The sequence below is a fragment of the Nyctereutes procyonoides genome, unplaced genomic scaffold (assembly GCF_905146905.1).
Source record: "Nyctereutes procyonoides isolate TBG_1078 unplaced genomic scaffold, NYPRO_anot_genome, whole genome shotgun sequence".
Taxonomy (NCBI): domain Eukaryota; kingdom Metazoa; phylum Chordata; class Mammalia; order Carnivora; family Canidae; genus Nyctereutes; species Nyctereutes procyonoides.
Genome location: NW_026575034.1, coordinates 20,688,307 through 20,711,547, shown reverse-complemented (window position 1 = coordinate 20,711,547; position 23,241 = coordinate 20,688,307). Strand labels below are relative to the sequence as shown.

The following is a 23,241-nucleotide window of genomic DNA, read 5'->3' as shown; positions in this document are numbered from 1 at the left end:
CTGAAGCCGGATTTCCCTTTTCTGAGTTCCCAGAGAAGCCCAAATTTGACAACAATAAAAACTTCCAGGAAATTCCCAGCACATTTAACTTCCTAACCCTCCTCCCACCTCAACCCTCTCTTTATTCCCCCACCTCCTACCCCGTCACTCCAAGAGGAAGGAGCTTATCCTTTACTGAGTGCTTCTACCCACTTGGCCAGAAAGGTGGTGCATCTGAGTTCTCAGGTCCTCTCCTCTAAGGCCTATTCAGGGCTGAGAGGAGCACATGAGGGTAATATGTGATCCTGCTTAGAAACAGAGGAATAGGGGAACCCTGGGTGGCGCAGCGGTTTGGCGCCTGCCTATGGCCCAGGGCGCGATCCTGGAGACCGGGGATCGAGTCCCACGTCGGACTCCCGGTGCATGGAGTCTGTTTCTCCCTCTGCCTATGTCTCTGCCTCTCTCTCTCTGTGTGTGTGTGTGTGACTATCATAAATAAATAAAAAATTTAAAAAAAAAATTTAAGAAACAGAGGAATAGTTGTAGTGTTCTTCAAGTTTCCTAAGGTACCAGATTATTATGGAAGATTCAATTCTACATGTTCACTCTCCTATCCTGTCAGGACTTAAGTTTTCTCTAAGAAATCCCAGGGGTTCAGTCTCTATGCTAGATGTCAAAATTCAATCACCTTTGGAGGCCAGTTTGGAATAATAAGATACAAGCCCCATAAAAACTGGCATTAAGAAAAACAAAACTGTGCTAACCAAACACAACTCAGATCAAGAGCCAGAAACATAAGCAATGAATTTACTAACCCATGGAGACTGAGCCTTTGATTAGTTCTCATTCTCCAAAAATCTCAAGAGGAGAAAAAAAAACCCACCCTTATACATTCATATATTCACACAAGGAATTTTATCTATTCTGCAAAGAGATGATTATCTGGCTCCCCAGAAGCTTCTTGGCTCCATTAAGACTGTCCATTAACAACTCTAGCTCCAGTTCTTCTTAGAGATTAAAAGAGCTCCAAAATGATCATAGGCATTGATGAGTATGACACACACCCGTTTGGCTCCTGTTAAATCCCTGGTGTTTGAGCTGTGTGGGAGCCGTGGATGCTTGCTTTCTGGTCCTGCTGCAACCCCTGAAGCAGCTGGTTTAGAAGAGTAAGGTTGCTGTCTCTGCGAGGCAAGGGCAGGGGTGGGAGGCAGTTCCCTTTATACTCGATCACTGCCATCTTGGCCCGATCCTGCTTACTCCGATTTGGGATCTGCAGCATTCTCGTGTAGCCCCCATTCTGACCTTGGTAGCGAGGGGCCAGTACTTGAAACAGCTTTGGGATCAAGTCTTTCTCCTAGAGGGGGAGAGTTATCAGGGAGAGACAGAGTCAGGCACCACTGCTGAGACACAGTTAACTTTTAGCACTTGGAAAAAGTAGGGTCCAAACACATTCACACCGAACTCTTCCACCTCCCAATGTGGTCGAGTCACAGTTAACACTGAGGGGTTAGAGGCAATTGTGCAGGTTGTTGATTCACGTAACATTCAACTAGGTTAAGTCACACGTTTCTCATTTAGTTCACAGCATTTGTCCCTAAGTATCTTAGCTTAATTCCGTCCAGTTCCCCCTTCCTCTTACAGCCCCCTCCCACACAGGGAGCAAAGGCTGGGACGTGGGAGGCAGACAGGACGTACTCACCGTAAGCCAGAAGTCAGCCATGCGCATGGCCTGTTCGTTGGTGTCTCCCAGCTTCCCATAGTCGATGAGCTGCGAGGACATAACATTACTGATCCAACCCGGGCAAGAATGGAGGCGCCAATCTTACTGCTCTAATGCCCCAGGGCAACCCATTCGTTTGACCTCTAATTCGGGCCACCCCTAACTCCGCGGCTCTGTGCAGTCGTCCATTTGAGGGCCTGGAGGAAGAAGGCTCAACTCGGGGTACTAGGGGGCTCAGGCTTCGGGCAGCGATCGCCAGGGTACCCTCCTCCTCCCCCAGGGCAGCCACAGCTCCCGCCAGAAGCTCGCGGGGCAGAGAAGGGCCCGCCCCCGCCCCCGCCCGGCGCGGCCCCGCCCCTCACCTTCTCGGCGTAGCCTCTCATTTCGTCCACGCGCGCCCATGAGGCCTCTATGCGTTCGTGTCGCACGAGTCCTGTAAGCAAGTTCCGCAGCAGGTGGATACGGGACTCTGGACCAAGGCCCAGACGGCGAAATACACGACCGTGAGAGATGGCTGCTGCCGCCGACAGCCGCATATTCCCCACCTTCTGTCCGTCCCTGTGAGGCCGGAACTGGAAATTCGAACGGGGGGGGCGGGGCGGGGCGGGGCGGAGATGCCTCGGAAACGGCCTTGAGAGGACGCATGCGCCGTGCCTCCGTGCGTGGTGGACGTGTTTGCGCATGAGCATCGGAGCCTGCCTCGCTGGCAGCCTGGGGGAGGGCGGGGAGGAGGTGTTGGCTTCTTCCAGGGGAGGGCAGGGGAGGGCAGGGTTGGGGAGCGGGGCGGGCCGCAGGCGCTGCTGGTCGGGCCGGGGAGCCGCGCGCCCTCTAGCGTGGGACAAAGCGGCCGTCGAGTTTCTCGCGGGCTGCGTCAGTCTTGCGGCCTCCAGGGCGAGGGGAAGCTCCGCCGTGGAGCCTGCCGGGAAAGTGAGTATCCCAGCGGGAGCGCTCCCCGCCCCCCCGCCCCCCCGGAGCCCGGAGCCCGGAGCCGCACCCGCACCGGCCGGCGGACCCGGGTCGAGCTCGGGCGTCTGACCCCCCGAGCGTGTCTTTGGGTCACAAAATTATTTTTCGTAATAACGGGGAAGCGAAACCAATAGCAGTGATGCTCAGAGAAGCGCAGATACTGAACATTTTCTTTCGTCGGAGTACAATGTAATAACCCAGTTAAAGTACAGCAAAGGCAAAAGTAATGGGTTAATACTTCTTAATTGCATCCATTGTGGGTTTTTTTTTTGAAAAGGTGAGAAACATACCTGTGCATTGGTGTTAATGTTCAGTGACGTTCTAGTTTCTGTTTCTGAACAGTCCTAATGTCTGCAAATTCGCAATTATTTTGTCAAAATTATTCCTTGTTGTGGGTTGAATGGGGTCTCCCCCTCCCCCCACCAAGGAAGATCCTTAAGCCCCAACGCCTCCCAACCTCCACCGCACTCCCCGCAGAATAGGACCTTTTTTGGAAATAGGGTTATTGGAGTTGCAATTAATTATTAAGATGAGGTCATACCGCAGTGGAGTGCGCATCTAATCCAAGTGACTGGTGTCCTCAAGAAACAAAACAAGTGGAGAGACAGACATTTGGCATGAAGACAGCCATGTGAAGACTGGAGACCCACGGGGAATGAGAATGCCACCGGACCAAGAAGTCAGAGATGCCAGTTAGGCATCTGGGAGCCCAGGACCACCAAGGATTTCTGGCAAACACCTGAAACTAAGAGGAAGACGTGGAACAAAATTATCCCTAGATCCTTGAAACAATTATCCCTAGGAGACTCATACACTGGTCTTCACATATTCATGTTTAGTAGCTAGCACGCTTAGACTTATCACTCTGTCATCACTCATGGGTGACCACAGAACGCTTCTTGTTAATTTTAATTTTGGAAAGTTTCATCTGAAGTAGTCAGGAGAAGTCTCATATGGATCCATGGCATAGATTTATACAAAGCCTATATCACAATAAATTCCTGAAATTAGAATATTTATTACTATTTACAATATCTGTGTCTTATTTTTTTGGGGGGGGGTCAATTCTTGCAGCTTTCAGGATTTCCACAATTGAAAATTCGTCATAAATTTCTATTGGTAAAGTCTTATGAAGAGTTTCTTCTGAAAAAGTTCAAGAGAAGATGAACGGACATGTTATTTAATCCTTTGCTTTAGAAGGAGTGTCCACTTTGTGAAAATGTTTCTTATTTTTGGCCATGAAAGCCATCATCTCTTGTCTCTTCTGGTAGTCCTCAAATTTTGATTCCTTTGTCAATTTTTTTAAAATTTTGTTGTTGCATAGTTCGTAGCTTTCTCCACAATTTCTGTGAGCTGGTATTCATGGAACAATTTCACTTTATTTAAAGATTTTATTTATTTATTCATGAGAGACACAGAGAGAGAGAGAGAGAGGCAGAGACACGAGCAGAGGGAGAAGCAGGCTCCATGCAGGGAGCCCAACATGGGACTCCATGGTCTCCTGGATCACACCCTGGGCTGAAGGTGGCACTAAGCCGCTGAGCCACCCAGGCTGCCCTCATGGAACAATTTTAAACCTCAGTGTTTTACTATATGTTGTTCAAGGCTTATTCTGGTGGTTTGCAGATAGTTTTATGTCTTGTTGACCTCATACAAAACGTTACCTTATTAAAAAGAAACTTGGAAAAATCTTGTGCAACTAAAATTGTTTAAATTAACTTTTAAAAATAGGGCTATGTTCTACTAAAAGGGTTGGAGTCCAAAATGTGCCAGAAGTGAATTTGGAAGATCATAAATTCTTATGAATTTACTTGAAAAGTAACACATGTGGCCAGGTTTGACTGTAATTGATAGTTCCTTAAATTAACTTTCATGTAGAATAAAATATTTATTACTGAATTAGTTTTAAAAAGTGATAATTTGGGGTGCCTGGGTGGCTCAGTCGGTTAGGCATCTGTTTTTGGTTCAGGTCATGATCCCAGCGTCCTGGGATCGGGGCCCCAGGTCAGGCTCCTTTCTCAGTGGGGGCATCTGCTTCTCCTTCACCCTTTACCCCTCCTCCCTGCTTGTGTTCTCTCTCTTTCAAATAAATACATAAAATCTTAAAAAAAAAGTGATAATTTGAAGCCTACATAGATATTATTATAACTCAGCAGTAAGTATAACAACTGTTTAGAATTCAGGCTAACAGATTTTTATGTGAGGGTTAGTGTATCTCTCTCTCTTTTTTTTTAAAGATTTTATTTATTTATTCATGAGAGACAGAGAGAGGCAGAGACACAGGCAGAGGGAGAAGCAGACTCCCTGTGGGGAACCCGATGTGGGACTCGACCCCCGGACCCTGGGATCATGACCTGAGCCAAAGGCAGACGCTCAACCACTGAGCCACCCAGGAGTCCCGGTTAGTGTATCTCTGACACTGTTTAGTATTGTCACATAAGGTGATAAAAATCAGGTTGACTATTGGTTAGTTTTATTACTATTAATACGATCCTTTATAGATAGTTTACCTCCTTATGGAAGGGCAGATTGCTCCTACCTCCCCATGAGATAACAAATGGCTCTGAGTGTCCAGCTGAGCCTCCAAGGAAGGTATTCAGATAAATCTGAGTGTTCTGGGTGATCCAGGACTTGGAATAACTCTCCTGAGAGTCCAAGTTGAGCCCCTGAAGTGGCGTTGGTAGTGACTGCAGCTAGTCTGGCAGAGGTGAGGAGAGTAGTCCCAAGCAGTGTTCTGCAGTGCTCTGCAGCAGCTGAAGAAGAAAGACCCCAGTCTGTAGAAAATTGTTATACATGACATTTCATAGCTTATGCTGGAAGAAGAATCTGGCCGTGGCCTTGGCCCTTGGACCTGCCCACACTACTGCAGAGAACCTGAGTGTAATGTTGTGATATAATGTGTGTGTGTGTGTGTGTGTGTGTGTGTGTGTTTAGTCTTTGTCCAGGTTCCTCTCACAGAGCAATAGCTCTTAGAATTTCCTAAGTGATGGGAGTGAAAGAGTGTCTTTTATTATTCATAAAAGCCCCTTTCAACCATACGTGAGTTCATGCTAATGAGGTGACTCTAGAAGGATGGGGGCTGGTTAACAGAGAAACTAATCATGTGATTAGAGTGATTAGAGGGTTGGTGCTTTCCCTTCCTTCTGGAGAGGCTGGAGATTGACCTAATCGCCAATCTCCAATGATCTAGTCAGTTGTGCCTGTATAAGACCCTTAAACAGTGGGGTTTGGGGAGCTTCTGGTTTGGGGAGCACACTGAAGTGCTGGGAGATTTATCATGCCCAAAGAGGGCATGGAAGCTCTGCACCCCTTCTTATATACCTTGCCCTATACATCTTTCCATTTGGCTGTTCCTGAGTTATACCTTTTATATAAACCAGTAATAGTAAGTAAAAGTGCTTTCCTGCCATTCTAGCAAATTATCAAATTTGAGGAGGTGATCATGAGAATCCCCATTTTATATATAGCTGGTTAATTAGAAACATAGGTGACAACATGGGATTTGGCAATTGGCATTTGAAGTGAGGTGACTGAGCCCTTAACCTGTGGGGGTCTATGCTAACTCTGGGTAGTTCCTATCAGAATTGGCTTGTGGAACTGCCACTTGGTATCTATAAGGAATTTGATAATTGCTTGGTGTGGAAACATACATATTTGGTATCTGAAGTGTTTTAAGTAGAGAAATAATCTTTTTCCTGTACTCTGAATAACTACATCCTGTTTTTTTTTTTTTTTTTAAAGGTTTTATTTGCTCATGAGAAACACAGAGCAAGAGAGAGAGAGAGAGAGAGGGACTCCATGCAGGGAGCCCAACAAGGGACTGGATCCCAGGTCCCCAGGATTACAAACTGGGCTGAAGGAGGCACTAAACTACTGAGCCACCCAGGCTGCCCAACTGCATCCTATTCTGTTGAAGCTTCTATGAAGCAATGTCTTGGGAGCCAGTATAGGGAGTTTAGCAAGGAATGTGGTGATGATAGTGGGAAGCAATTGTCAGACCCTAGGCCAACTTGTGGTTCTATCCCTGGAATCCTGAATGTCTAGAGTTGTACTCAATCATGAAGTGTCCTCATTTATGATATGTGTTTTGCTTTCAGGTGAGGATCTTAAAACTGCTTTTGATCCAATGTTCTGGTAAGGATTAGACAATGACAGACCCGGTTTCTGGTATCAGAATTGTGATCATATTAAAATCAGTTAAAATGAGTTTTCCATAATTAGAGTCATCAGAATATTGAGGAAAACTGTAAATCAAACACATTCCAAATGGAAACAAGAAACTATAAGCAGTTGAATTTAGGAAAATAAGTTACTGACATATGGATCTAAAGTTGAGGTGGTCCAGGGCTGTAGAGAGACATAGAGTTTGGATGGAAATCAGCATAATTGTCTGTGGTGATAGTTCCCTTTCAAAATGATGACTAGTTGTTTCCAGCTTGGCTTACTTGCTTTATGTGGAGTTCTTTCCCCCTCCCTGCTTCATTTCCTTCTATTATTAGTGAGATGAACTGCCTGCTATTGAGATTATAAGGTCCTTCAAGGTCAGGAAAGGACTCTGACTCAGGCATCTCCTCTCCCAATCATGCTTTTCAACCTCCAGCATAGTTCTGTGCTTTTTTTTTTTCTTTTTTAAGTCTTTTCAATATGTTTGTAAAAAAGAGAACTTTGATTTTTTTTTTTTTTGTCTGTGTCCCTGGATGATTTCACCTTCACTTAGAACAATTATTTATCCCTCTTTTTGTCTTTCACTTGATAGGTACTTATTGAGGATTTACTATGTGGGCTAGGTACATTGCTTGTGTTAAAAAGCAAAATTCAGTTGAGTAAATTTGAAGATCCAATTGGCTTTATTCAATAATTCATGAATATAGCAGGATCCTATCTAGCAAGTAGAAAGGAGCTCTGAAGAGTTGTGTAAAATGGAAGGTTTTTATAGGCAGAAGGAGGGTGAGGCAAGGAAGTTTAAAAAAATGGATTAGTTCAGGCAAGAAGCCCAGTGTCGGGATATATACTGTGACAGAGAAGGTTGGAAAGTATATCCAGGGAGACAAACAGAAAATATCCAACACAAGCAGTGAAAAAACAAAATAAAACAAAACACCAAGTTCCTGCATTCATAGCATTCATATACTAGGAAAGCTATCTTTAAAAGGAGTTACGTACACTCCTGGGGGTACACAGTGACTTTGCAGGAGGTACACATGTATGAATAATTTTTTTAAAGGATTTTATTTATTTGAGTGAGAGCATGCATGTGCACATGCACGAGCAGGGGTGAGGATGCGGAGGTAGAGGGGGAGAGGGCGAAGCAGACTCCCAGCCCAGCAAGGAGCCTAACACAAGGCTTGATCCCAGGACCCTGAGATCATGACCTGAGCCGAAGATAGACCCTTAACTGACTGAGCCACTCAGGCGCCCCCATGAATGGATAATTTTAAGGTAATTTCTACCAGGTCCTAAACCTCCATATATTGCTTCTAAAATTGATCTGCCTAGGAATATGTTTGTAGTAGAAATAGCATTTTGATTCTTTTTCCCCACCTTATTCTCATGTCAACTCTTCTCTCATTTTTTTAAAAATAAAGCCATTCCTTTTGCCCATCTTGAATCTTATTATGGCACATTGTTCCATGAGTAAAAAGTCTATCTAATTTATTTAGAGGGGCAGCCCAGTGGCTCAGTGGTTTTAGCACCGCCTTCAGCCCAGGGCATGATCCTGGAAACCCAGGATTAAGTCCCATGTCAGACTCCCTGCATGGAGTCTGCTTCTCCCTCTGCCTGTGTCTCTGCTTCTCTCTCTCTCTCTCTCTCTCTCTCTCTGTGTGTGTGTCTCTCATAAATAAATAAATAAAATCTGGAAAAACATATTAATCTATCTTAGAATATTCAAGATTTATAAAAATCATGCTGGGGGGTTGCTTGGCTCAGTTGGTTAAGTGTCTCTCTCTTGATTTTGGTTCAGGTCATGATCTCAGGGTCATGAGATTGAGTCCTGCATTGGGCTCTGTACTGAGGGTGGAGCCTGCTTTAGATTCTCTCTTCCCCTCTCCCTCTGCCCCTCCTCCTGCTCATGTGTTTATGCAGGTGCATGCTCTCTCTCACACATAAAATCATCCTGGGAAATAACCTACAAAATGTGTTTTGTATTTTCATTAATTTTAGTAATAAAAAAACTTAATGAGTATCTTTATTCACTTATGTCTCAGGTGTGAAGGTATTCAGGACAGATGCCCCCTGTCTTCATGTGCCACTTTGGCATGTGAATTATTTTTAGCTGAAGGCACTTGAGACCCTGTGGACTCAGGAAAAAGCTTTGTCCCTCTTTTGACCATGCAGAAGAATCTAAATTGGAGGTCTTGGGATCCCTGGGTGGCGCAGCGGTTTGGCGCCTGCCTTTGGCCCAGGGTGCGATCCTGGAGACCCAGGATCGAATCCCACATCGGGCTCCCGGTGCATGGAGCCTGCTTCTCCCTCTGCCTGTGTCTCTGCCTCTCTCTCTCTCTCTGTGTGTGACTATCATAAATAAATAAAAATTAAAAAAAAAAAATAAATTGGAGGTCTTTCCCAGAGTAAGGATTACTAACAGTGATAAAATTTTTTTAAAAGATTTTATTTATTCATGAGAGAGACAGAGACAGAGACAGACGTAGAAGCAGGCTCCATGCAGGTAGTCTGATGTGGGATTTGATTCCAGGTCTCCAGGATCAGGCCCTGGGGTGAAGGCGGCACTAAACCACTGAGCCACCAGGGCTGCCCAATAAATTTTATCTGAATGATCCATCTCTATGGTAGAACAAACATCGCATTACAAACATCTGCTCTTTTTATTTTAATTTCAGTATAGTTAATATACAGTGTTATATTAGTTTCAGGTGTGCAATATAGTGATTCGGTAATTCCATCTGCTGAAAAATCCACTGATAGCCTTATGGGGTTTCCCTTACATGTAACTATCTTTTGTCGTGCTGCTTTAAAATTTTTTCTTTATCACTATATTTTGCCATTTTAGTTACAAAATATATTGGTGTGGATCTGCTTCTGTTGATTTTGTTGGGGGTTCTCTTTACCTCCTGGATCTGGATATGTTTCCTTCCCCAGATTAAGGAAGTTTTCAGCTATTATCTCTTCAAATAAATTTTCTGTTCCTTTTTCTCTCTTCTCCTGGGACTCCTATAATAGGAATGTTATTACATTTGATGGAGCACTGAATTCCCTAAGTCAATTTCATTTTGCATAATTCTTTTTTCTCTCTTTTGTTCAGCTTGATATCGTTCAGTTACTCTTTTAGGTCTTTAATGTGTTCCTCTGCTTCTTCAAGCCTGCTGTTCATTCCATCAAGCATGTTTCTCATTTCATTTATTGAGCCCTTTATCTCTGCTCTGTTATTCTGTATCTCTCTGTTAATGGTCTCACTTATGTCCTCCACTCTTGTCTCAAATCCAGTAAGTATCCTTATGATCATTGCTTTAAATTCTCCATTAGGCATGTTACTTATATCATTTTATTTAGATCTCTGGCTATGACCTTATCCTGTTTTTTCATTTGGGACAAATTCCTCTGTCTTCTCATTTTGTCTAAGTCTCTCTCCCTTTTTCTCTGTGTTAGGAAAGTCAGCTACATCTTCTGTTCTTGAGGGTAATGTCTTTATAAAGAAGTCCTGTAGTGCCTGGCAGTGTAGTGTATCCTGTTTCCTAAGGCCTAGTGCTGCAGGAATGCCCCCAGTGTGTGCTGCCAGGCATATGCTCTGCTGTTGTGTCCTGGTTGCTCTGTCCTTCAGGCCAGTCATCTGCAGAGGCTCTCCTTGCCTGCTGGGGTCAATGTTTGGTGTCTGGCCTGAGTATGGTGAGTTTTAACTAGGTATGCTCTCGTCTACTTGTGAAATGAGACCTGACTGGTGCTGCCAAAAGAACCAAGGCCTCACAAAACTCCCATGTTGGGAGACAAGGTGTTGGCAGGGGTTGGGCCAATCTTATGGGGGAACCTCTTCCCTCCCGCTGGTACTGAGGCAAACATCCTGGGAAGGACAATTCCATTAGAGAGCAAGGGGTACTATGCTGGTTCCCACTGGTGGCCCTGTGTCTTTTCTGAGGGCTAGGAGACAGAAAGGGCAGCTGCCAGTTCCTTTGTTATTGGAGGAGTTTCTGTTAACACTGCCTCTCTGGGACATGGGAGGTAAACAAATAATCTCCCCACTGTGTGCTCTACGTACTCTTTATTTTTTTTAAAGGTTTATTTATTTATTCATGAGAGACAGAGAGAAACAGACACACACACACACACACAGAGAGAGAGAGAGAGAGAGAGAGAGAGAGAGAGAGACAGGTAGAGGGAGAAGCAGGCTCCCCATAGGGAGCCCGATGCAGATTTGAGCCCTAATCCCAGGATCACTCCCTGAGCCGAAGGGCAGAAGCTCAAACTCAACCGCTGAGCCACCCAGGCGTCCCTCTAGGTACTCTTTAGATTGCTGTTTCCAGGCTGTATGTCTGCAGGCTATTTGCCTGTCTTCTCTTTAGGAGGAGTCCCAGTGCCTTTGGGCTCTCCTGAGCCAAGTTCCCTGACCTTTACAACAACAGGCTTTAAGCCCCAACAGCCTTCTCAGCTCCAAATTTCCCATTTCTAGTGATAAGGATATCTCTTTACCTCCTGGTACAGGGAGGCACCCTTCACATGGGAGATGTGTTTCCTGCTTTTAGTGGAACAGAGGAGCGTCTGAGTGTTTTTCTTGTACAGGCTCTCAAGTAACTTTTGTTTATAATAATCATTATGCCAAATTGGTTCATCTTGGGGCAGCCTGCCCCTGGCCCTACAGAAGCTGTGTCTGCAACACATAAAAGTGACAAAGGGCTTGTGTGCAAAATATGCAAAACAACAACAACAAAAAAAAAACATAAAATTCTCACAAAATAAAAATGGACAAAAGACTTGAGCAGGTACTTTATAAAAGTGAATATCCAAATAGTCAATAAAGCATGAAAAAATGCACATATCAAAACTAGAATGAAGTAGAATTACATATCCAAAATGGCTAAAATTAAAACGACTGATAATACTAAGGGTTAGTAAATAATGAAAAGCAACTGGAACTCTTTTATACATTGCTAGTAGGGATATAAACTGGCACAGCCACTTAAAAAATTGGTTGGTGTTCTTTACTGAAATTGAAGCTGTATATAGGATATAGATAGATTTCTACTATGATCTAACAATTCTTCTCCTATTATATAGCGAATGTAAATGTGTATAGATATACAGCAAAATGTGTATAGATATACAGCAAAAGACATATGCAAGAATGCTTATAGCAGTATTTTAAAAAATATGCCCCATCTGGAAACAACCGAAATGTACATCAGTAGTAAATGGATAAATAAATTGCAATATTGTCATATGGGATATTACACAGTGATGAAAATGAATGAACTACAGCTCCATTTAGCACCATAAATAAATCTCATCATACTGAGTGAAGGAAGTTAGGCACAAAACATATACACTATATCATTCAAACTGACTATTCAAAACCAGAATTAATCTATAGTTGACCCTCTGGAGTAGAGAGGGTATAGTGACTACAAGAGGGTATGATTGAGCATCATTGACTGGGTGAGTATGGATTCTGGGATGTTGGTAATGTTCCATAACTTGATCTGGATGGATGTGGGTGGCAGTTACCTGAGTGTTTGTTTTGTGATAATTGACTGAGCTGTACACATATAACCTGTGTATTTTTTTTTAGTATAACTGTTACATTTTAGTTAAAAAAAAGAAAGGCAGAAGAGCTACTTTTTTAATAGCCTTCTGACTCACTAAGGGTTATTTCTCCCTGATAGGTGTCCTATTGATGAATAAAGGTCCCTCAACTATGTCCATGCCTTAATCCTCAGAACCTGCAAACATGTTGACTTACATAACATAAAGAATTTTGCAGCTGTGATTAAAGATTTTGAGGTGGGGAGCATAGCTTGGATTATACAGGTGGATCCATTGTAATCACAGTGTCTTTATAAGAGGGAGGCAAGAGGGTCAAAGGTAGAATGAAGTGTCATGAGAAAAACTTGGCTGGTCACTGCTGGCTTTGATGATGGAAGTGGGTAATAGCCTAGGATTGTGGGCAGCCTCTAGAAGCTGGAAAATGCAAGAAAATGGACTTTCCCTTAGAATGTTCACAAGGAATGTGGCCCTATCACTAACTCAGTAAATTAGCCCTATAAGACAATTTTGTACCTTACCCCTCCAGAACTATAAGAGAATTGATCTGTTGTTTTAAGCCACGAAGTCTGGTAATTTGTCACAGCAGCAATAGGAAAGTTACAGTGGGTTATATACATTGTCGGAGTATGTTACAGTTAATAGGTGCTCTGTGAATGTGTATTGAATGAATGGTCAAGCATCCAAAATGTCTGATTCTTGATTACAATAAGGGATTTTAACAGTAAATATGGATGTTTCTGTGGGAATTCAAGACCAGTATGATGATGTGATGTGATCAGATAGTTTTCTTCCAGTCTGCCTTCTCCTAATTTTCAGACCGTCTTAAACTTACCAGGCTAAAGGTCTGGAGGTGACAAAAAGAGCACAGGCTTTGTAGTAATCAGATGCAACAAAATTAGGGATGAGGGTATGGATGAAGGTGGCGTGATTACGGCTTTTCTTTAGTCCATCCAGAGGCATTTATTTGTCAGGAGGGCGATTAGAATTTTTTACAAAAGAAATATAGAAGGAAATAAATCTGAAGTAATATTAGTCTTTGATGTCCAAAATGGATTTTGCCATATATTAACTTTAGGGCTCAGTCACAGAAATGTAGTATGTGGTCATATGATCAGGTAGGAGGAGGCCCTGGGGTTTAACTTTATAAAGATGCCCTGAGTTTTTATGTGCTATGGGTGCTTAGTTGAACCCCGGTGGGCTTTCATATGCTTACCATAACAGAGTGAGTTGACTCAACCTTGAACTGGACTGCTGGGCCAACTTTTGGGGTGGAAGATGTGTTCTGCAGCCAGAAGAATCTTTAGTACAGCATCAGTAGCTCAGGAACATTGTCCCTGCAAAAAGTCTAGATTCTGTGTTAAGTAGCCAATTCAGCGGTAGAATCCTGCAAAATGTTCAGCAGTTAGGTGCACAAAGGACAGTGCTCCAAATACCAGCAGGTGGCAGCCACTACAGCAAGAAAAACCAGCCTGAAGCTAGAGTTTCTTCTCAATGCCAGGGGATTATAGGAGCATAGTTTCATACTTTTTGGGGAGTGATACAGGAAAAGGGGAGGCTAAGGGATCAAGCATTATTTTATCCAATAAAGATCAATCACTTCCTAAGGGTATATTTAAAATGTCAGATTGGATTAAATTTAAACTAGATTGAAACTAATTAATTATTTTCTCTTGGTAACCAGTGGATGGGGATTTGGGAGGGGTATTAAAGTATAGAATAAAATAAGGAGAGTAAAATAAGTAAAATAAGGAGATGTGTATTTCTCCACATCATTTGAGTTGTAGTCTACAACTTAGGATTCATTCCAAATTGCCCTTCTATAAGGCCATTCAGATTTCTTCTTGGATGAGCTTTTCAGAAGAGGAAAGAACACTAGAGAAGTGCACACCAACTTCTCTTTCTCTCTTCTTTTTTCCATCCCTCTTTCCTGGCCTATCTTTGAATTTGGGAAGTTGGGAGGGAATTTAAACTTATATCCATAGCCCACTTGCTCCTATGTGATTCTTCCTTCTTTCTCTTTAGAAGAATGCTCTTCAGGCAGGAAAATTAAAAAAAAAAAATATCCCCATTCAACAAGATGTTACTGAAGATTGAATAAGTATAGGCTCTGTGATAAATACAGGATATATATGAAGAAAAAGTTGACTCTAGCCTGCACACAGGGATCAGGGGAAATAGGGAAATAAACATTTAAACAAATGGTTGTTATAAACAAGCACTTGAAGAAAAACAAGCTGAGACTATTTTTTATTAAGGTCTTAATTTTTTTTAAATTTTTATTTATTTATGATAGTCACACACACACACACAGAGAGAGAGAGAGAGAGAGAGAGAGAGAGAGGCAGAGACACAGGCAGAGGGAGAAGCAGGCTCCATGCACCGGGAGCCCGATGTGGGATTCAATCCTGGGTCTCCAGGATCGCGCCCTGGGCCAAAGGCAGGTGCCAAACCGCTGCGCCACCCAGGGATCCCCAAGGTCTTAAATTTTAATTTCACTATGGTTTACATACAATGTTATATTAGTTTCAGGTGTACAACATAGTGATTCGGCAATTCTATACATTACTCTGTGCTCATTATGGTTAGTGTACTTGTTAATCCCCCATTACCTATTTCACCCCTACCCCTCACCTCCCCTCTGGTAACCAACAGTTTATTCTCTATAGTTAAGAGTCTCTTTCTTGGTTCTCTCTTTCTCTCTTTTGTTTTTTTAAAATTCCACATATGTGTGAAATAATTTGGTGTTTGTCTTTTTGACTGGCTTATTTATCTTAGCATTATTCTCTCTAGCTCCATCCATGTTTTTGTGAATGGCAAGATTTCATTTTTTATGGTTGAGTAATATTCCATTATATATATGTGTGTGTACACACACACACATCTTATTTATCCATTCACCTGTTGATGGACAGTTGTACTGCTTCCATATTTTGCCTATTGTAAGTAACACTACTATAAATAATGGGATGCATATATCCCTTTGAATTAGTGTTTTTGTATTTTTTTTTGGTAAATGCTCAGTAGTGTGATTGCTGGATCGTAGGGTAGTTCTATTTTTAACTTTTTGAGGAGCCTCCATACTGTTTTCCACAGTGGCTGCAATAGTTTGCATTCCTGCCAGCAGTGCATGAGAGTTCCTTTCTCTCTACATCCTCACCAATACTTGTTCCTTGTGTTGTTGAGTTCAGCCATTCTGACAGGTGTGAGATGATATCTCATTGTAGTTTGGATTTGCTTTTCCCTAGTGATGAGTGGCATTGAGCATCTTTTCATGTGTCTGCTGGTCAACTCTATGTCTTCTTTGGAGAAATGTCTGTTCATGGCTTCTGCCTATTCTTAATTAGATTATTTATTTTGGGGATATTGAGTTTTATAAATTCTTTACATATTTCGGAACTAACCCTTTATTGGACATGTCACTTGCAAATATCGTCTCCCACTCAGTAGGTTGTCTTTTAGTTTTGTTCATTATTTTTTTTAAATATTTTATTTATTTATTCACAAGAGACACACACAAAGAGAGGCAGAGACATGGGCAGAGGGAGGAGAAGAAGCAGGCTCCATGCACGGAGCCCAATGTGGGACCTGATCCCGGGCCTCTGGGATCATGCCCTGCCTGAGCCTAAGGCAAACACTCAACCACTGAGCCATCCAGGTGTCCCTTGTTCATTATTTCCTTTGCTGTGCATAATCTCTTTATTTTGATGTAGTTTATTTTTGTGTATTGTGAGAGAAAGTGGTCCAATTTCATTCTTATGTATGCTGCTGTCCAGTTTTCCCAATACCATTTGTGACTGTTGTGTGCGACTCTTTATCCCATTGTATATTCATTCCACCTTTGTTGAAGATTAATTGATCATTTAATTGTGGGTTTATTTCTGAGTTTTCAGTTCTGTTCCATTGACTTATGTGTCTTTGTTTGTGCCAGTACCACACTGTCTTGATGTCTACAGCTTTGTATTAGAGTCCAGAGTTGTGATGCCTCCAGCTTTGCTTTTCTTTTTCAAGGTTGCTTTGGCTATTCAGTCTTTTGTGGTTCCATACGAATTTTAGGATTGTTTGTTCTAGGTCTGTGAAAAATGCTGTTGGTATTTTGATAGGGATTGCATTAAATATGTAATAGATTGTTTTGGGTAGCATAGACATTTTAACAATAATTGTTTTTCTTATCTATGAGCATGGAATGTCTTTCCATTTGTTTGTGTCATCTTGAATTTGTTTCATTAATGTTTTATAGTTTTCAGAGTTTAGGTCTTTTACCTCTTTGGCTCACTTTATTACTAAATATTTTATTGTTTTTGGTGCAATTATAATTTTTTATTTTTATTTTATGATAGTCACACAGAGAGAGAGAGAGAAAGAGGCAGAGACACAGGCAGAGGGAGAAGCAGGCCCGATGCACCAGGAGCCCGACGTGGGATTCGATCCGGGGGCTCCAGGATCGCGCCCTGGGCCAAAGGCAGGCACCAAACCGCTGCGCCACCCAGGGATCCCCTGTTTTCTTACTCTCACTTTCTGTTGCTTCATTATTAGTGTATAGGAATGCAGCAGATTTCTGTTTGTATCTTGTGACTTTACTGAAATTATCATTTTTAATAATGAGGGGGAATAACGAGTGCACTAATTAATTTTTTGGTGGAGTCTTTAGGGTTTTCTGTATATAGTATTGAGAGGCTGAAACTAACCTTTTTTTTAAAGATTTTTTATTTATGTATTTATTCATGAGAAACACAGAGAAAGAGGCAGAGACATAGGCAGAGGGAGAAGCAGGCTCCATGCAGGGAGCCCGATGTAGGACTTGATCCTGGAGTCCCAGGGCCTGGGCCTGGGCCGAAGGCAGGCACCAAACTGCTGAGCCACCCAGGCATCCTAAGACTAACTTTTATACTGACTTTCTGGGCCCGTGTCTGTGTGAAAACATCCCAAATGCACACTTGCATTCTCTTCATTTGTGTCAACATTTCCACCTTGCATTTCTATCCCATTGATCACATTTTTTAATTTATTTTTTTATTGGAGTTCAATTTGCCAACATATAGCGTATCACCTAGTGCTCATCCCATCAAGTGCCCCCCTCAGTGCCCGTCACCCAGTCACCTCAACGCCTCGCACACCTCCCTTTCCACCACCCCATGTTCATTTCCCAGAGTTAAGCATCTCTCAGACCACATTTTATTTTGTCCTGTGTTTATTTTTCCCTACCTGTCTGTGTATATCCTTGGAATAAGATTTATGTGTAACTCACTTTGTAAAGCTCTCAGTCCTGGCAAAATTCTAGATACACAGAAATACTAAGTGTGAAACTGTCATTCTCAGGCTGTGCAAAAATGTGTATGCTCAAGGATATTAATTGCAATTGTATTTATAATAGCGAATATTTAGAAACCTGGTTGCCTACCAGTAGAGACATGGTTAATTACCTACAAAGAGATATGGGGCATTAAAATAGGGCATTTTTTGGTATATTTTTTATTGGAGTTCTAGTTGCCAACATATAGTATATCACCCAGTGTTCATCCTGTCAAGTGCCCCCCTCAGTGCCTGTCACCCAGTCACTCCATTCCCCACCCACCTCCCCCTCCACTATCCCTTATTCATTTTAAGGCATATTGTTGATCTTGAAAGGTGTCCATAGTAGATTTTGAGTGCAAAAGATTATAGAAGAGTATGTGTACTATACATTACCATGCATGACAAATTGTATGTATTTAAATATGTGTCCATATGCTTTGAAGGATGATTATTTAAATGTTCACAGAAGTTAATCTGAGTGGTGGGATTTTGTGTGTTTTAAATTTACTTTTGAAATATTTTTCCACAAATTTGAAATTTTTTCAATGAATAAGTATTATTTTTTAAAAACCAACAGTACTTTAAAAAATTTTCATCAGTATCTGATTCTTTTTCTTTTATTTAAAACCCTTCAGGATCCTATTGCATAGTGGTTCTCAACCAAAGAATCCAAATATTCCAGGGACATTTGACAATGTCTGAACAAATATTTGGTTGTCATGACTGCAGGGACTGCTACTAGCATCTAATGGGTAAAGGACAGGGATGCTGCTAAACATCCTAAAATCTGTAAGACAGACCTGCACCCCCCAACAAAGAATTAATAGGCCGAAACGTCAACAGTGCAGAAGCTGAGAAATTCATTAGAATTATCCTGACAAGGCTCATTACTGCCATCTGGCGGTAACTGAAGGGCCTACAACTATGTAGCTTCAGTAGGAATTCCATGATTGAACTAGGGCCTCAGGAATAAAATGGGAGGGACGCTTGGGTGGCTCTGCCCTTGAGTGTTTCTTCAGCTCAGGGTGTAATCCTGGTCCAGGGATTGAGTCCTGCATCGGGCTCCCTGCAAGGAGCCTGCTCTGTGTCTCTGCCTTTCATGAAAAAATAAATAAAATCTTAAAAAAAAAGGAATAAAATAGGGGGGCTATAAGAAGGATGGTTACAGTTAGAATGAGAAGGAAGGGAAGAGCAAGGAAAATTCATGGTTTACAGTGTCTATGATGTCCTTACTAAGACCAGTAGTTGCTTGTGAGGTGAGTATTGTGTATTTGTGAGGTGAGTATTGTGTATTTGTGAACCCCACATTGATTCCCAGTTTCATTGTGATCTCTGAGACCTCAAATAACTAGGTGCTGAGGCAAGAAAGGCATTGTGTAGGAAATCTTTTTAGATTTATTTAACTTGACTGATAGAAGGGAGGTGAGGTGATGGTGGGGATCTGCAATTGGACCAGTAGGTACCCCCCTACCCCCACAGTACACAGGATGATAAATCTGTTTCTTCCAGGAATAATTCCAGCTCAGAGCACATGAAGCCAAGGTAAGCCTCCTTGTTTTGGCTCAACTTAACTATCACCTCTGATTCCTCCTCGGGAATTCATTGTTAAGGCCTAGGCTTCTTTATTTGACCCAATCCTTCTCAACCTCACCTCCCAGACCATGTAGAAAACATATCTATTCTTGCTCTGCTTATCAATTTTACCTCTCTCTTTTTATCCTCCATTTTTTTTTTGTTTTCTAATTATCATTTACTAATGAGTTGCTCATCTGGCAGCTATGTCTCATGTTCCTCTTTACTGCTCTCAGCAAGGCTGTAGGTCCAGCCTGCTGGTCACTACTGGAAAGCCTATGTTCTCCCACCCTTGGAAAGGATGCTGCTCTCTTCTGACCAGTGTAGGAATGTTATGCTGCCCTTACTTCTTTTATGCACTGTTGCTTTATTTTCCACAACCTCATTATTCAAATCTGTTTAGATGTAGCCATCTTTACCATGGCCTTAAGGATGTTGCAGGAGGTACCTGAGTGGCTCAGTTGGTTAAGCGTCCAACTCTTGATTTTGGCTCAGGTCATGAGATTGAGCCCACGTCAGGCCCTATGCTGAGCCCCTCCACTTATGCTCTCTCTCTCTCTCAAAAAAAAAAAATGTTGCAGATTGGTTTCTCCAGAAGCAGATGCTGAAGCAGTGTGTTTATTAGGGGTGCTCACCCAGAAAGGGGGCAGAAGAAGAAGTTAAGCTGTGATACAAGTCTCACAAACCTTCATCAGCCAGGTGGGGAACTCTGGAGCTAATGTAGCCCATCAGACCATCCTATGTCAGGTTACACTGGCCAGATATTTTATATAGTCTGTCTCACTTAGTCACTGGATGTAGGCTACGCCAGGAAGGTTAGGAACCCAGATGAAGGGACTCTGTGGTTGAGGCAGATTTGGAAGATCTGGCAGCTGAAGAATAGCTGCTTGTACTTCTTTATTCCTCTCAGCTAGGCAGCAAGTGCTTCCTTCAAGAAAAATCTGGGTGGCACATTTCTGTGCTTACCACAGCAATATTGATGGGAATCACAATGTAAACTGCAGGATGTACACTTGTTCTCCTGGGTCAAAGGAAAAGCACTAAAGACAATTAAACTAGTAGGGAGGTTGTTCCCAGGAGAACATGCCCTGGTTCACAACTTTTCCAATCTTGAATAAATGCAAATCCCTTAGATTGCATTAGAAATAATAATGGCATTGGGCGCTATGAGGGAGCTGTTGCCAAGGAACCCGAAAATGCTCTAATTCTGCTGTGGCCTAGCTGCCTTCACCCCCATCTCCAGCACTCATCCCCCTTTTGAGGTTTGTATCTTTAATTCTATTTTATTTTTGTAACCTTATTTAAAGAAAATAAAAGACAAATACAGGAGCCAATAAGGCAAATACATTTGTGACCATTGCTAAGTCAAACTGTAGATTTCACTAGTTACCTCTCTGTGCTTACGTGCCCCTTCCCAAGTTTAATCCTTAATTTGCCTTCCCTCAATAGTAATTACTCTCTTGACTTTTATATTGATTGCTTGTTTTTCTTTATAGTTTTGTCTCCCAAGCATTCATTTCTAGTCCCTAAGGTTTAATCCTGCCTATTAAAAACCAATGTGATGTGTCTTCTAATTTTCTATTATTATACATGATTTCCCCTCTCTTCCTTTCTTTTCTTTATAGTTTTCCTTATGAACTTCCTTACGAACATTTGACCTATTCCTACAGTTTGCATTTTTCTGGGTACATATTGTTGGTGCAGTTCAACATGCTCCTATCTTCTGTATTTTCTATAAATTGGCAGCTTGATCCAGAGACTGGATTAGATTTATGTATGCTCCTTTTGGTGTTTTGTGTTTTTCCAGTTAGGAGGTAGTCTGATTGTTTCTATTTTTGTGATAGTGGCTGTTGATGCTCAGAGGTTGGATGCAGTTATTCAGTGGAGTATGCAAAATTCATAATTTTCATTTATTTATAAATGAGAATCCTTTCATAAGGAAATGCTTCTCCTCGTCTACTACTTTGTAGCGCAGTGGTAAAGATCAAATAGGAAAGGAAGGATAAATGGTTGATTGATTTTTTTTTCTTTTTACCATATTAATTAATAGTGATTTAATTCTTTTTAAAAAAGATTTTTGTTTATTTGAAGGAGTGAGAGTGAGAGCGCGAGAGATCACAGAGGCAGAGAGGGAGGGAGAAGCAGACTCACCACTGAGCAGGGAGCCTGATGTGGGGCTCGATCCCAGAACCCTGGGATCATGGCCTCATCCAAAGGCAGATGCTTAACTGAGCCACCCAGGCACCCCAATAATTTAATTCTTAAATAGTTTATTGTGATGTTTTCAAAACAGTGAATTGGTTTCCTAATATTTTCTGAAAATGATCAATTTTAAATATATTTGATGGATTTCAAGAAATTATAATTTTCATTCTTTTGAAATTCAGATTATCCAATCTTTAATTAATGAGACCCCTTTCTGGTTGGCTCCTGAGTTCTTTTGACATGACCCTAGTAGTCTTTGATAGCTTTTTTGCTGTCTAGTGTGCAAAGAATTTCTAGGCCCTTCTGTACATTTTCTGCTCTGGACGTGGAATCAGATATTTCTTGAAAAAGCCCTCGTATCTTTTAGTGGAAATTTGTATTACAAGACCACAATACAGGTGCTATGCAATGTGAACAGTTGTATGGTGCTGGCACTAGAAAAGTATTAGTGAAAAAGAAACAAGATTTGAAATATATAGAGCCAAAAGCTGATCTCTGGAAAATTCTTCCAATGTGTAAGATTTGTAAGCACAGAATTTGATTTTCATTGATACTTAGTCAAAATGGAAGTTCTCTAATGTCACAAATATACTCGATAAAGTAGCATATACCATTTTAAATGCATCAATCTCCCCCCTACCTTTTTAGCAGGAATCATGTGAAAGAGAATGCTTTTGAATTTTTGTATTTTGGGGCACACACATGTAAGCACTACAAATAGCACAGCTCTGTGAAAATATATGCTTTTATATATTCCAACTGTCAATAATAACACATTTAGATAACATGTTAGAAGAAAGACTGAGTTATTTTTCTATCCTTACTACAGAAAATAATACAGTCATTGACATATGGAAAGTATACTGCCAAAAACAAAGGAAAAAAATAAAAAAATTGATATACCTCAATCAGTTAATTAATACAACTATGTTGGTTTTGGATTTTGTGTTTATAGTTGTCAACTTTTAAAATTTGTAATTTGTTACATTTCTTTTCTTCTAAAAGTTTTCATTTTTAAAACATTTCTTTTGCACTTTTGGATTTATTATCATGTTTTCTTTTTCTTTTTAAAAATTTTTATTTATTTGAGAGAGAGAATGAGAGAGAGAGAGAGAGAGAGCGCGTGTACATGTGTAGGGGGCGGGGCAAAGGGAGAGAGAAACAGACTGCTTGCTGAGCAGGGCACCTGACACAGGGCTCAGTCCCAGGAGCCTGGGATCATGACCTGAACTGAAGATGCTTCAGTGTAAGATGCTTAGTCAACTGAGCCACTCAGGTGCCCATGTTTTCTTTTTCTTGAAGAGAGCCTTCCAGATTGTATAAGCTTCAGGCACCTGGATCTGCTCCCGCACAGAGGCCTAAGTCTTGGCATCTCAGCCTTTTCTCCCAGTATCTTTGCCTGTATCTGCAGCCTTATTTCTTTTCCTGCTGTTCCTCACTGTCCATGTGTCTGTGACACTGAATTGTCATTCCTGACCTGGAAATATCTGGCTGCTTCATGACCTTCCTTAACCACCCCTATTAACCTGGAAATCATTTCATACCTGTTATCTTTCTTAACTCCCTCATCCTACGGGTCCTATCAGTCATTTCTCCCTTTGAGTCCCCAATGTTCCTTCTCATTCTTCAGTCAGAAACACTATTAATATTACTACATCAAACTTATATATCAGTTGGTGTAAAACCCTTGAAGGTGGTGGCAGCAGCTGCTGCTTTTCCTTCTATTCTTCTTCCTCCTTCCAAAATATCTAATATTAACCCTCTAGTTCAGAGCCAGGAATGATTCTTCTTGATTT

General features: G+C 41.7%; 2 protein-coding genes across 2 annotated transcripts in view; one reads left to right on the top strand and one right to left on the bottom strand.

The window, feature by feature from the left end:
* The window catches only part of LOC129504787 (olfactory receptor 2AG2-like), a 109,175-nt gene that overhangs the window by 34,076 nt on the left and 51,858 nt on the right, over window positions 1-23,241 (top strand). The gene's annotated exons all lie outside the window — the stretch shown is intronic.
* MRPL17 (mitochondrial ribosomal protein L17) lies at window positions 773-2,283 on the bottom strand. Its single transcript, XM_055317659.1, has 3 exons — window positions 2,062-2,283; window positions 1,679-1,747; window positions 773-1,333 (listed from the first exon to the last, which is right to left on the bottom strand). Exons 1-3 carry the CDS (start codon window positions 2,233-2,235, stop codon window positions 1,058-1,060), a joined length of 519 nt encoding a protein of 172 aa, XP_055173634.1. The 5' UTR covers window positions 2,236-2,283; the 3' UTR covers window positions 773-1,057.

What these genes read in the sequence shown, in the direction of transcription:
- MRPL17 (XM_055317659.1), bottom strand. Translation starts at nt 2,235, where the DNA reads ATGCGGCTGTCGGCGGCAGCAGCCATCTCTCACGGTCGTGTATTTCGC. An exon ending in TGAGAGGCTACGCCGAGAAG is followed by an intron (nt 1,748 to 2,061) that starts GTGAGGGGCGGG and finishes ATGTCCTCGCAG; the next exon opens with CTCATCGACTATGGGAAGCT. An exon ending in TGGCTGACTTCTGGCTTACG is followed by an intron (nt 1,334 to 1,678) that starts GTGAGTACGTCC and finishes CTCCCCCTCTAG; the next exon opens with GAGAAAGACTTGATCCCAAA.